The 12,599-nt window shown below is 72.4% G+C and overlaps 5 protein-coding genes across 5 annotated transcripts in view; 1 reads left to right on the top strand and 4 right to left on the bottom strand.

The window, feature by feature from the left end:
* The window catches only part of AURANDRAFT_67115 (hypothetical protein), a gene marked incomplete at both ends in the record, with an annotated part of 1,217 nt that extends 720 nt beyond the window's left edge, over nt 1-497 (bottom strand). The window contains one exon of the mRNA XM_009042456.1: nt 6-497. Coding sequence (XP_009040704.1) covers nt 6-497 — 492 coding nt within the window. The remainder of the gene's footprint in view (nt 1-5) is intronic.
* A 754-nt stretch (nt 498-1,251) lies between these two features.
* Nucleotides 1,252-3,097, top strand: AURANDRAFT_10632 (hypothetical protein; the record flags this gene model as incomplete). Its single annotated transcript, XM_009042463.1, has 3 exons — nt 1,252-1,631; nt 1,843-2,836; nt 2,891-3,097. Coding segments are annotated over 3 exons (1,581 nt in total), but the record flags the coding sequence as incomplete, so codon positions are not given.
* A 1,626-nt stretch (nt 3,098-4,723) lies between these two features.
* On the bottom strand, nt 4,724-5,903 carry AURANDRAFT_67113 (hypothetical protein; the record flags this gene model as incomplete). The annotated part of the gene is made up of 2 exons (XM_009042455.1): nt 4,724-5,094; nt 5,138-5,903. 2 exons carry the CDS (start codon nt 5,901-5,903, stop codon nt 4,724-4,726), a joined length of 1,137 nt encoding a protein of 378 aa, XP_009040703.1.
* Nucleotides 5,904-6,155: 252 nt separating this feature from the next.
* AURANDRAFT_67112 (hypothetical protein) lies at nt 6,156-7,061 on the bottom strand (the record flags this gene model as incomplete). Its single annotated transcript, XM_009042454.1, has 1 exon — nt 6,156-7,061. The coding sequence occupies one exon, from the start codon at nt 7,059-7,061 to the stop codon at nt 6,156-6,158; it is 906 nt and encodes a 301-aa protein (XP_009040702.1).
* Nucleotides 7,062-11,342: 4,281 nt separating this feature from the next.
* AURANDRAFT_5498 (hypothetical protein) lies at nt 11,343-11,813 on the bottom strand (the record flags this gene model as incomplete). The annotated part of the gene is made up of 1 exon (XM_009042453.1): nt 11,343-11,813. A coding segment is annotated over one exon (471 nt), but the record flags the coding sequence as incomplete, so codon positions are not given.
* Nucleotides 11,814-12,599: the final 786 nt, after the last annotated feature.

Here is a 12,599-nt window from a genome sequence, read left to right as displayed (position 1 = left end):
GCGACGTCGAGGAAGTCGAGGAGCGCGGCCTTGTGCGCGTCCTTCGTCGCGCCGTCGAGCGTGCCGCCGTGAGCGTTGTCGACGCCGAAGTCGTGGTCGTCCCAGATGCCGTCGACGACGGCCAGCGACGCGGCGTAGGCCGCGTAGCCCGACTCGCGCTTCTGCTTGCCGTAGAGCGCCTGGAGCATGGACGCGTTCGCCGGCGTCGGGCGCAGCGCGCCGAGGAGCTCCTGCGCGGCGCGGTACGTCGCGGGCAGGCGCTCGACCTCGGGCGAGAAGCGGTCGCCGTAGACGATGTCGCCGCCCCAGAAGAAGGCGTCGCCGCGCCGCCGGCGCAGCGTCGACCACATGGGCTGGAACTCCTCCGTGTCCGAGCAGGAGCCGATGTGGATGCGCGTCGCCGTTGATGGCTTCGTCGTCGTCGTCGCGGACGCCGCGAAAGACGCAAACGAGGCCACGCGCATGGCCAGATCCGTGATCCGGTGCGTGCGATGCATCGTATGCACTGGCACGGTGCGTTGATGCATCGGAGAGATGCAAATGACAGTCAGTCGTGGTGCTGAGCACACAGATTCGAGAGATGCGATTGTTCGTTAGGAAGACTGCAAGCACTTGTGTGTTGACGTCAAGGAGCCGTGAAAAAAACTCACTTGGCCGTTGTCCGGTAGCGACGTCTGCCGCTTCGGCCGAGGTAGGACGCGAGGCACGAAGGACACGAGGTAGGACAGCGGGCTCCACGTCGTCGTCTCCAAGTCCGAGTCCTCGAACTCGACGCCGCCCGCCGGCGCCGAAGTCCGCCGGCGCGCACAAGAGGTCGAGGATCGACCAGGCCCGCTTCAAGGCATTGGGTGGAGTCAAAACCGCAAAATCGCACGGTGTCCCGGTTATTTGGGGTCCGCGAGGAGGTCCGGCACATGGTTGAACTTCAAGGACCCCTTCAAGCAAGCTGGTTGCCACAGCCACAAAATAGCCTTGCACGGCGGCAACAACCGCACTGCGTGCGCGAGATCGCGCGCCGCGACGATGGCTGCGGCAGCGTGCCTCACCGGCGAAGGGACGGCGGACCAAGCGACGTCGCTGTCGGAGCTCCTGGCGGTCCGCGCCCGGGAGAAGGGCGAGGTGCCGCTCTTCAGCTGGTGGGACGACAAGCGGGGCGCCGTCGAGCTCGGCCGGCAGCTCAGCTACGCGTCCGTGGAGCTCCTGGCGGCGCGCGTCGCCTGGCGCCTCGCGAACCGGGAGGGCGTCGGCGTCGGCGACCGCTGCGTGCTCGTCTACGAGCCGTGCCTCAGCTTCGTCGTCGCGTTCCTGGGCTGCGGCCGCCGCGGCTGCGTCGCCGTGCCCGTGTTCCCGCCGGAGCCGCGGAAGAAGTTCACGGCGGAGCTCGGCGCCTTCGTGTCCATCTGCGGCTCCTGCGACGCCCGGTTCGCGCTCACGTCGACGGCGTACGGCTGGGCGAAGAAGGCCGGCGCGCTCGCGGCGTCCGCGGCGTCCGTCTTCGGGCCCCGGGGCGTCGCCTGGCCCGAGTCGCTCAAGTGGATCGTCTGCGACGCGGACCTGGGCAAGAAGGGCGACGGCCTGCCCCACGGGCCCGTCGACGGCCCCCACGCGAACGTCGCGTTCCTCCAGTACACGTCGGGCTCTGTGTGGAAATCAAATCTTCAACCCGACTTCAATGTGAGCGTATTCGAATGTTTTGACACAATCACTTCCGCTGTGCTTCGAGAACTCGACGAGAGCAATCGATCCGTCCAAAAATCAGCCGAATCGACTTCGATGTGACCGAGCTAGAGAGGTTTGAAGTTTTTGCCGGACGGGGCGTTCCACCGGTTGATTTGCACACAGGTCGGGCTCGACGTCCGAGCCCAAGGGCGTCGTCATCACGCACGCGTCCCTGACCCACAACCTGACCCTCATCGTCTCCGAGCTGAAAGCGACGGAGAAGACGGTGTGCGTCTCCTGGCTGCCCCAGTACCACGACATGGGCTTGATCGGGAGCTACCTCGGCACGCTCCGCTGCGGCGGGTCGGGCTTCTACGCGTCGCCGTTCACCTTCGTGAAGCGGCCGGCCTGTTGGCTCGAGGCCATCGCCAAGTTCCGGGGCACGCACATGCAGGCGCCGAACTTCGCGTACGCGCTGTCGACGCGGAAGCCGCCGGCGGCGAGGCTCGACCTGAGCTGCGTCGAGCACATGATCGACGCCGCGGAGCCCGTCGACAAGGGCGCGCTCGACGCTTTCGTCGCCTTCTACGGGCGGGAGCACGGCCTGCCGGAGAACGTCGTCTTCCCGACCTACGGCCTCGCGGAGTCGACGGTCATGGTCACGTGCAACGGCGCGGCGGCCGCGCGCGTCGACGGCGACGCGCTGCGCGCCGACGGCCTCGTCGTCGAGGCGGCGAACGGCGAGTGGCTCGTGGGCTGCGGCGCGCCGCGGGCCGACGCGGGCGTCGACGTCGCGATCGTGTCCAACTGCGGCGACGACGACGACGGCCCGAAAAAGCGGCTCGGCGAGGGCCGCGTCGGCGAGATCTGGGTGTCGTCGCCGTCCACGGCCGCCGGCTACTGGAACCGGGACTGCGACGGCGAGTTCCGCGCGGAGCTCGCCGACGGCACCGGGGGGCCCTGGCTCCGCACGGGCGACGTCGGCTTCCTGCTCCGCGGCGAGCTCTTCGTCTGCGGCCGCCTCAAGGACCTCGTCATCCTCCGGGGCAAGAACCACTACCCCCAGGACATCGAGCGGTCCGTCGAGCGGGCCGCGCCGGAGTCGCTGCGCCCGGGCTGCGTCGCGGCGTTCTCCGTCGACGACGGCGGCGAGGAGCGGCTCGTCGTCCTCGCGGAGGTCCGCGACGACGACGCCGCGCAGCGGCGGCGGCGGGGTTTGGCGGCGCGCGAGGGCCCGGACGGCGCGTTGGGCTACGGCGCCCTCGCGGAGCTCGTCGCGAACGCCGTCGCCGCGGAGCACGGCGCGGCCGTCGACGCCCTCGTGTTCCTGAAGCCGCGGACGATCGCGAAGACGACGTCGGGCAAGATCGCGCGGAAGCGCTGCAAGGCGGGCCACGCGGCGGGGTCGCTGAAGGTCGCCTTCGCCGCGAACCTGCGCGACGGCGCCGCGCCACCGACGGACGAGACGACGCGCCTCGTCGCGAGCCAGCCGCGCGCCGCGGGCGCCGACGGCGCGGTCGCCGCGGGCGGCGTTTTAGCGGACCTCGCGACGGAGCTCGCGCTGCTGGCGCGGCGGCCCGCGGACTCGATCCGCGCGACGCAGCCCCTCGTGGACTCGGGCATCGACTCCATGGACCTCGCGCAGTTCAAGGGCGTCCTCGAGGCCAAGTTCGGGTGCGCGGGCCTGCCGGACGACCTGCTCTTCCGCGACGACACGACGCTCCTGGCGCTGGCCAAGGTCGTCGAGGCCGGCGGCGCCTTCGACGAGGCGGGCTTCGCGAACATCGGCAGGTCCCTGGAGATCGACCGGTCCCACGCGTCCTCGAAGAAGTCCGACTTCATGGTCGACAACTGCCCCTGCTGCCTCGTCTGCTGCCCGTCGAAGCTGCGCTAACATCGTACCTACGAACCTTCTCTTGAAATCATAGACACGGCCCAAAAGGCCAACTTGATTGAAAGCAACATGCTGAAACAGGAAATAACTGGTCCAAAAAGTCGGCTGACCGGCCTCCGCACGCGAGCTCCGGCGCGGGGTCTGCCGGGGACAACACAGACCCCAGGACCGGCCTCCCATCCCCGCGCCGCAACTACCAGTCCTCCTTACCCACGGGCGTCGCGTCGCACGCGCTTACATGTCCGGTGGATATGTTATTGGAAGAGGCGCCGCGGCTCGAGCTCCGGGTCGGGGTCGCCCCGGAGCCGGGACGGCGACACGGGCGACCGGAAGAAGCGCGGCGGCGACCGCCGCGGCGTCTCGGGCTCCGGCGCCGCGGGCGAGCTCGCGACGCCGCCGACGCCGCCGCCGCGCGACGAGGGCGTGACGACGACGCGGCGCGGCAGCTTCGACGGCGTGGACGGCGGCGACGGCGCGACCTTGGGCGATCCCAGTTGGGCCACGGACGACTTCACGACGAAGACCGTCGTCGGCGCGTCGCCGCGCCCGCCGCGCTTCGGCGTCCAGTACGTCGGCGGCGCCCAAAAGTCGAGGTCCGCGGACGGGTCGATGCTGAGGTCGCGGCGCCGCGGTCGACGCGGCGTCGCGGGCGCCGCCGGCGGGCTCGGCGGGGGCGGCGCCGGGGGCGCCGGCGCGGTCGCGGCCCCGGGCTCGGCCGCGCCCGCCGGCGGCGGCGGCGGCGTCGGCGGCGGCGGCTCGGGCGCCGCGCGCGCGCGCCGCTCCGCGGCCAATCGCTCGGCCTCCTGGAGGCGGCGCAGGTCCGGCGGCGGGTAGAACAGCTCGGGCATCGCGTACTCGGGCATCGCCGGCATCGCGTAGTCCCGCTTCCGGCGTTCCGCGCGCCGCTGGATCGACGCCTGCATCACCGCGCCCGCGAGGCACGCGGCCATGCTGACCGCCGCGCCGAACAAGACGAAGACGCCGACGCCGTAGCGTCGCCGGACGGTGCGCACGAACAGCGCGAGGCCTCGCAGCTGGCGTTTCGTCGGGAGCGCGGTCGGCGCGGGCGTCGGGAGCGGCGAGGGGCACGGCGACGGCGCGCCCAGCGACGGCGCGCCCAGCGTCGGCGACAGCGTCGGCGACAGCGTCGTCGAGGGCGCCGGCGAGGGCTCATAGCTCGGTTTGCTCGAGGAGGGCCGCTGGCTCATCGACGGCGAAGGGGTCGGATGCGACGTCGGGGCGGCCGTCGGCCGCGCCGTCGTCGTCGGAGGGTACGAGGGTGCCGGCGATGGCGCGTAGGTCGTCGGATACGGCGATATCGACGGCGTGCGCGTCGGCTCGGACGTCGGCTCGCGAGTGGGACACGCCGTGGGACCGCCGGTGGTGGGCACGGACGTCGGCGCGGGAATCGGGCAGCGCGTCGGGACCGGCGAGATGGTCGGCGCGGACGTCGGCGTTTCGCTGGGCAGCGGCGACGGTTCTGGCGTGGGTAGCATACTCGGGAGCGGCGAGGGCGCCAGGGTAGGATCCGGCGTCGGCGCCTATGACAATGACGCTGTTTGCTGTTTTCCCGACCAAAAGGACGCCGGTCGCGCGCGGGCGAGACCGTCGGCGACACCGTCGGCGCCTCCGTCGGCGGGAACGAGTGCGTCGGCGCGAACGTCGGCGCGGCGGTCGGAACGGGCGTGTCGAAGCAGGAAAATAGCAGGTACTCGCGGGGGTTGTCCCAGGCCGAGCCCACGTGCTCCACGGGCGCGCAGAAGCTCCCGTCCGACAGCGGGAACGGCGACGCCGCGAGCCAGACGCGGTCCCTGTCGTCGTAGGGCCGCGACGCGTTGCAGCCCTCGCCCTCGAACATCCTGAAGTAGACGCTGCCGGACGCGCAGCGGCCGCGGAAGGAGATGGCCGTGCCGGACCACGTCGCCGCCGCGCAGGCGTCGTTCGCGAAGGTCCGCGCGCCGCTCGGCAGATCGGCGACGACGACGTCGCCGTCCCAGTGGCGGAGCGGGTCCTCGCAGGCGTCGTCGACGTAGGCCCCGAAGGTCCAGCCCGTGCCGAGGCCCGTCGTGTCCGCGACGCAGGCGCAGTCGCCGCAGTTGACGCCGAGGTGCACCTCGAGCGCGTGGCAGTCGGCGCCGTACCGCGCGGCGTCGTCGCACGTCTCGAGCCGATCTCGGATGCGCCGCGGCGCGCAGAACTCCTCCGTCGGCGATGCGCTCGGTCGGTAAAACGTCGTCGGCGCCGGCGCCGTCGGCGGCGCCGTCGGCGGCGCCGGCGTCGGCGCCGGCGTCGGCGCTTCGCCGCCGGCGCTGCGCGCCAGCGCGGCCAGCGCGACGATCGCCGCCCTCATCGCATGCTATCGCTGTGCCGCGGCATCGCTGCGCCCATCGACGCCACACTTGTGCTGCCGTCGGGGCTAGACTATCTGTCTAACGAGCGTTCCATGCTTTGACACATATTAATGATGCAAGTTGCAGTGCTCCTTTACCCGGACGCGACGAAGATTGTGCTAAGATTGTGCCGGCAGAAGCTAAGGCAGAAGGGCAGCCTGGTGTCTTTGTTGTGACGGGCGCCGTGTTTAAGCCCCCACAAGGCACGTCTGTTACCGTTGGCCGAGGCTCTTCGGCGGCTTCTGGATGGCCTGGATGCAGTGCGCGAGGATCGTGACCTGGAAGCGCGCGAGCTTGGCGTCCCAGGACCCGTCCTCGGCGCGGTCGTCGCCGCGCCTCGCCTTGAGCGCCGCGAGCTGGACCTCGAGCGGCGGCGCCGCGGCGGCGTCGGCGGCGCGCAGGAGCGTCGCCGCGGGCGGGTCCGACCGGACGCCGAGCGCGTCCGCGCGGCGCAGGAGCGTCGGCAGCGTCCGCGCGCCGAGCCAGAGGAGCACCGCGCCGCCGGAGGGCCTCCCGTAGCCGATGGACGCGAGCTGGTTCAGGACCTGCAGCGCGCCGAAGACGAACTTGCCCGCGGGCACGCGGTCGCCGGCGCCGTGGGCGTGGATCATGCAGAAGAGGTCGAGCTGCTGGAGCCACTGGCTCCCGAAGTGGGCGAGGCTCTCGCGCGGCAGCCCCGGGCACGACCGCCGCGCGTCCTCGAGGTGCGCGTCCGCGAAGGCGAGGTCCGGGCGCACCGTCTGGCTGAGGTTGTCCCCCGGCGACCGCTGGTAGTAGTAGAGCCAGCAGGCGTCGAAGCTCATCTCGGGCTCGAAGATGGCGAACGCGCCGGGCGCCGCGTGCGCGACGCGCAGCCAGCGACAGAAGCACACGTCGGCGTAGCGGCTCCCGAGGAGCTCGCGCGTCGCGCCGGCGCAGAACGCCGCGACCTCCGCGGGGCGCACGGCGCAGTGGTAGTACTCGATGCCGTCGCCGCCGACGACGGCGCCCGTCCGATCGCGCACGGGCCGGCCGCAGCGCTCCGCGAGGCCCTCCGCGAGGAGCGCGTCCACGGCGCCGGGCGTCCGCGCGCGGCACCGCTCCTCGGCGCAGTCCTTCGACGGCACGCAGCGCCACATGGCGCAGACCGTCCGCGCGGCCGCCGGCGCGGACGCGACGGCCTCGGCGTAGGCCCGCGCCCGCAGCGGGTGGCTCAGGTCGTCGTCGTCGTGGAAGAGCAACCAGCAGCCCTCGCCGCACCAGCGCGCCGCCTCGGCCGCGAGCGCGCCGTAGTGCTCGAACTGGCTGTGCGGCCTCCGCTGCTCGAGGGACACGAGCGGCGCGCCGCGCGCGCGCGCGGCGTCGCGCGCGGCGGCCGCGAGCGCGTCGCGCGTCGCGTCGCGCCACCGCGGCGCCGACGACCAGCCGACGACGAGGCAGGCCGGCGGCCAGGGCCCGCCGATGACGGACCTCGCGGCGGCGCCGAGGCTCGCGAGGCGCGCGGCGCTCGACACGTGCGCGGCGAGCACGACGCAGATCGCCGGCCGCGGCGCCGCGGCGTCGCGGTCGCCGGCGACGTGGTGGACGACGCCGAGGCGCGCGGGCGCGTCGCGCGCCGGCGCGCGCAGCAGCCGTTCGGTCACCCAGCCCGCAGTCGGCTGCGCCAGCAGCGCCCGCGCGCCCTCCACGCGCGCGACGCGCACGGCCGCGCCCCACTCGAGCCGCGCGACCTCCGCCGTGTCCGTCGACGCGCCGCGACGCACGATGACGCCTTTTTTCGAGTGCACGACGCGGACATCGATCGTGCTCTGGTCATCTCGCATCGCGCTACTGCAGCTCTGGTCATCTTGCATCGGGGATATTACTCCAGAAGGAGATTGAGGCAGCCCATGCTGTACTGCAACCCGGAGCGCACGTTGCATGGTGAACGGCGATATGCCGGCTTGATGCTCCGATTCGTTCGCGAGTGCGTTGCCACGAGATCGCCGTCGCTTGCACCTGCGTGAACCCCAACCAGACACGGCAAACGATGATCGCCGCGGCCATCCTCTTCGTCCTCCCCGCGGCCTCGGCCCTCGTGGCCCCGGCGGCGCGCGCCGCGACGCGCCGCGCGCCGCTCTGCGCGGCCGTCGAGCGCGTCTACAACATGCCGGACTGCCTCGACATCCCGAGCGACGTGCCGGCGCTCGACGGCCTCCTCGGCGGGGACGCGTCGGCGGCGCCCCCCGCGGAGCTGAAGAAGGGGCCGAGCGAGTTCGAGCTCAACCTGGGCAAGTGCATCGACACGCTCCGCATGGACGTCCCGGAATTCGCGGACCGCGAGTTCCAGTGGGATATCTACACGGACGACGTCGAGCTCAGCGACCCCCAGGCCGTGCAGGCGCGGGGGCTCGCGTCCTACAAGCAGTTCTTCGCCATGGTGCGCGCCTTCCGGCGCTTCGCGGTCCGCGACGTTTCCGTGACGTACAAGCTCCGCTACGACTGGGCGGGCAAGCGCGTCATCGTGACCTGGTACTCGGAGTGGACCATGAAGGGCTGGCCCCAGATCGGCGCCCGCCCCACGCACGTCGACGCCGTGTCCTACTTCTCCCTCACCGACGAGGGCTTCGTCTACAAGCACGAGGTCGACCGCGTCCAGATCAACGGCCAGATGCTGTCGCCGCCCTACGGCCTCGCCTGGGCGGGCGTCAAGCGCGACATGTTCGACGGCCTCGACGCGCCCGTGCCCGCGGGCGCTTGGTGAGGACGGCGCCCGGCGACGGCGCGCGGTCCGCCGAAGTGCTCGACGGACCCTCGGAAATTCTAATGTGTGTGGTTGTTCGATTTGCTTTTCGTTCTCTTTTATCCGGGGTCGCTTCGGTGCGTCGGCGCGCGGTCTGCCGGGGACTTCCTGCGGCGCACGTCGGGAGTGCGGGGTCCACGCGGGACCGCCGGACGTGACGCGAGCGCAACGCGAAACGCGGGACGCCAAACCCGGGGATCCGCCCAGGTAGGAGACGAGCGTTACAGCCGGGGCGTAGGGGCAAGACCGTCCGAGTCTCGGGACGCGACTCGCGATGCGACGGAAGGCCTGACGGACGACTCCGGAGGCGTCCAATCCGCCGACACAAACCGGCTTGGCGCTCGAGCGGTTTTGAGCATCTCGGAGCTCCGCCGCCCCCGAGATGGAGAACAACCCCCCCAAAACCGGGGGGCTCCCGAGCGGGCAGACCATAAATGCGAAGCGAACGAACCCCCTCGACGACCGCGCCGCGGAAAGTGAGGTCGACCGGGTAAAAAAGCTCCGACGAGTGGACGACGACCAAGACAGCGAGTCCTCGGACGAGGGGGCGTCGGCTCACAACGAGGTGCGCCGCCCCCGCCCAGACGCCCCGACCCCCGCCGCCCCCGCCCCTCCCCCGCCCCGGCGCGCGCGCGCGCGCGCGCGCGAACCGCTCGAAACCCCCTCGACCGCCCAGGTACGCGATTCGCTCGTGGGCCCCACGGAGGACGACCTCCACCTGCTCCTGCTCCAGCGGGCCGCCGAGGGCGACGCGGCCACGGTCCGGGAGCTCCTGGCGCGGGGCGCGGACCCGCGGCCGCGGCGGATGAACTTCTTCGGCGACGACGAGCCGGCGGCGCTCACGGCGCTCGCGCGCGCGGTGCTGTCGCCGAACGTCGCCGGGGGCGAGGCCGTCGCCGTGGCGCTCTTCGACGACGGGCGCCTCGACCTGCTCCGGCCCGAGTACTGCGTCGCCACCCGCATGACGCCCGAGATCACGGCGCGCAAGGCGTCGCAGCTCGACTCGAACGTCGTGTCGCTCGTGCACTACGCGGCGGCCAAGGGCCGCATGGGGCTCCTGGCACTCTGCCTGCACCACCCCAACGCGCCGGCGCACGCGGCGGACGCCGACGGCCACTACGGCCCCGTCGCGACGGCGCGGCGCGGCCGGTGCACGCCGCTCCACGTCGCCGCGCTCGCGGACCGGGAGGCGGCCGTGGACGCGCTCCTCGACGCCGGCGCCGAGCTCCACGCGCGGGACTGCGACGGCTTCGACCCCCTCTACCTCGCGGCGCGCTTCGGCTGCGACGGCGCCATGGCCGCGCTCCTCCGGCGCCCGGGCTGCGACCCGGACCACACGGCGAACGCGGGCCACACGCCCATCTTCCTCGCGGCGCGCTACGGCCACCTCGGCTGCGTCTTCAAGCTCCTCCGCGCCGGCGCGTCCCTCGCCGTGCGCGCGCTGCCGTCCGGCGCGCGGTCGCCGCTCGACTACGCGATCCACAAGCACGGCGCGGCCAACTGCGACGAGCGCGTCCTCGAGCAGCGCGAGTGCATCGAGTTCCTCGCGGGCTGCGAGCGCCGCGGCGGCCTCGGGGCCTGGTGCGCCGCCGAGCGCGCCGCCCTCGCGAGCCTCCGGGCCCTCGTCTTCGCGGGCCGCGCGCGCTACGAGGCGAGCGCGGCGTTCGCGGCGTCGACGCCCTACTTCGCGGCCTTCGCGTACACGTGCGGCGGCGCGGACGCGGGCACCAAGGCCTACCGCGCCACGCTGAAGATCCACCACACGATCGCGGCCCTCTTCGGCGCCAAGGACTTCCCCGTCGAGGTCTTCTCGCTCGTCGTCGAGTTCTGGCTCAGCCCGCGCGTCCTCCACGAGGACTTCCCCGACGACGACGTGTCGCTCCTCGACCGCTCCGACGACGACGACGACGACCGGTACGAGCTCAGCGTCGCGTCCGACGACGAGGCCGCGGGGGACGACGTCGTCGACGTCGCCGACCTCGAGTAGGCGCGTAAGCCGCCCTCCTGTCACGAAGCGGGGAGTTACGACGACCGAGGGATGCGCTGCAGGCGGGCGCCTCGCGCTTTTGGCGGGGTCGGCACCGGCGCTTCAGCGCTGCGGCGCGGGCGGGGGCATGACGCCCGGGGGCTCCGCGCCGCGGATCCAGCCGCCGTTGCTCCGGACGAGGCCGTCGAAGCTCGCGACGAGGACCTTCGCCGGCTCGTCCATCTTGTTGCCGCCGACCTGGAGCCGCTCGAGGCCCGGGAAGGCCGCCGGCGTGTTGGCGGCGTCGACCTCGACGATGGCGCAGTCGTCGACGAAGAGCACGCGGAGCTTCGGGCACGCGGTGAGGTCCGGCACGCGCGCGAGCGCCTTGTTCGAGCCCGCGTTGAGCGTCGTGAGCTCGGGGAGCGCCAGCGCCGGGAGCTCCGCGAGGCGGTTCGCGTGGATCGTCAGGTACTGGAGCGCGGGCAGCGCCGCGGCGAGCGTCGCGGCGTCGGGGAGCGCCTCGAGCGAGCAGTTGTTGCACTCGATGGACTCGAGCTTCGCGTGGACGCCGAGCGCCGGGAAGGCGGAGAGCGCGAGGTTCCGCTCGATCTTCAGGAGCTCGAGGGACGCCAGGCCCGCGAAGGACGGCAGGAACTGGGAGATGAGGTTGTTCTGGTGGAGCCGGAGCTCGCGGACCTTGGACCACTTGTCGAGCTTGGGCGTCATCTTCAGCTTGTTCGCGCCGAGGTTCACGTCCTCGAGGTTCTCCAGGTTCGCGAGCGTCGCGGGCAGCTTCGTCAGCTTGTTGTTGTAGAGGTTGAGGTTCGCGAGCGCCGAGCAGTCGCCGAGCGCGTCGGGGAGCGCCGTCATGACGTTCTTGAAGGCGACGAGCGTCGTCAGCTTCCCGAGCTTCCCGACCTCCGCGGGCAGCGTCGCCAGCTTGTTCTCCGAGACGTCGAGCGTCGCGAGGCAGGCGAGCGCGCCGAGCTCCGCGGGGAGCGACGCGAGCCCGTTCTCCGAGACGTCGAGGACCGCGAGCCGCGAGAGCCGCGCGACCGACGGCGACAGCACCGGCAGCGCGCCGCACTTGAGCGACAGGGTCGTCACGGACGAAGCGCCGTAGACGGCCTCGGGCACCTCGCCGCCGAGGCTCAGGCCGCAGCGGTGCAGGAGCCCCGGGGGCGCGTCGCTGCCCGCGGGCGCCGCGCTCAGGTCCAGCGTCGCGCCCTTGGTCTTCACCACGCGGGCGATGACCTCGTCGACGCTCTTCGGGTCCGAGGCCGCGCTTTTAGCGGAACAGGCGCCCATGATTGACGAGGATGCGAGCAACAGGCTTTGCCGCGGCAGCGCGTGAACTCATGTGAACAGCGCGCGTCGATGGTGCATGGGTGTTGCCGGAAAGTTGAATGCATCCACCATCCGCCGACACGACTGCCGATGCTTACGCCATCGCGTAGACGGGCGACGTCTCCGGCTCGTCGAGCGCGCGCTCCGGCACGTCGGGCGACGCCTCGATGGGCGAGAAGGCCGTCTTCGAGATGCCGCTCGGGAGCGTCGGCAGCGCGCGGCGCGCCGCCGGCGGCGGCCGGCCCGGGGGATCCCGCGGGGGCGTCTGCGCCGCGTGCGCCGCGATGAGCGCGTCGACCTTCGCGTGGAGCATGGCGATCTGCACGTCGACGTCGCCGCGGGAGCCCCGGCGGCCCCGGCGGCCCGCGGGGCTCGTGTCCATGGTCTGCGCGCGGCTCCGCCGCCGGGCGTTGAACCGCGGCGTCGCCGTCTCGGCCCAGCCCGGGAACGCGCGCCGCGCGGACGCGAGGTTGTTCCGCGAGGACGGCGGCCGCCGCCGCCGGCTGTTGAAGCTGTCGACGCGCGGCGACGACGGCCGCTTCTCGGCCGGCGGCGGCGCCGGCGTCGCCGCGGCCGCGC

Source organism: Aureococcus anophagefferens, assembly GCF_000186865.1.
Source record: "Aureococcus anophagefferens unplaced genomic scaffold AURANscaffold_31, whole genome shotgun sequence".
Lineage (NCBI taxonomy): Eukaryota > Pelagophyceae > Pelagomonadales > Pelagomonadaceae > Aureococcus > Aureococcus anophagefferens.
Note: the sequence above shows the minus strand (reverse complement) of the source record. Positions and strands in the feature narration are given on the sequence as shown.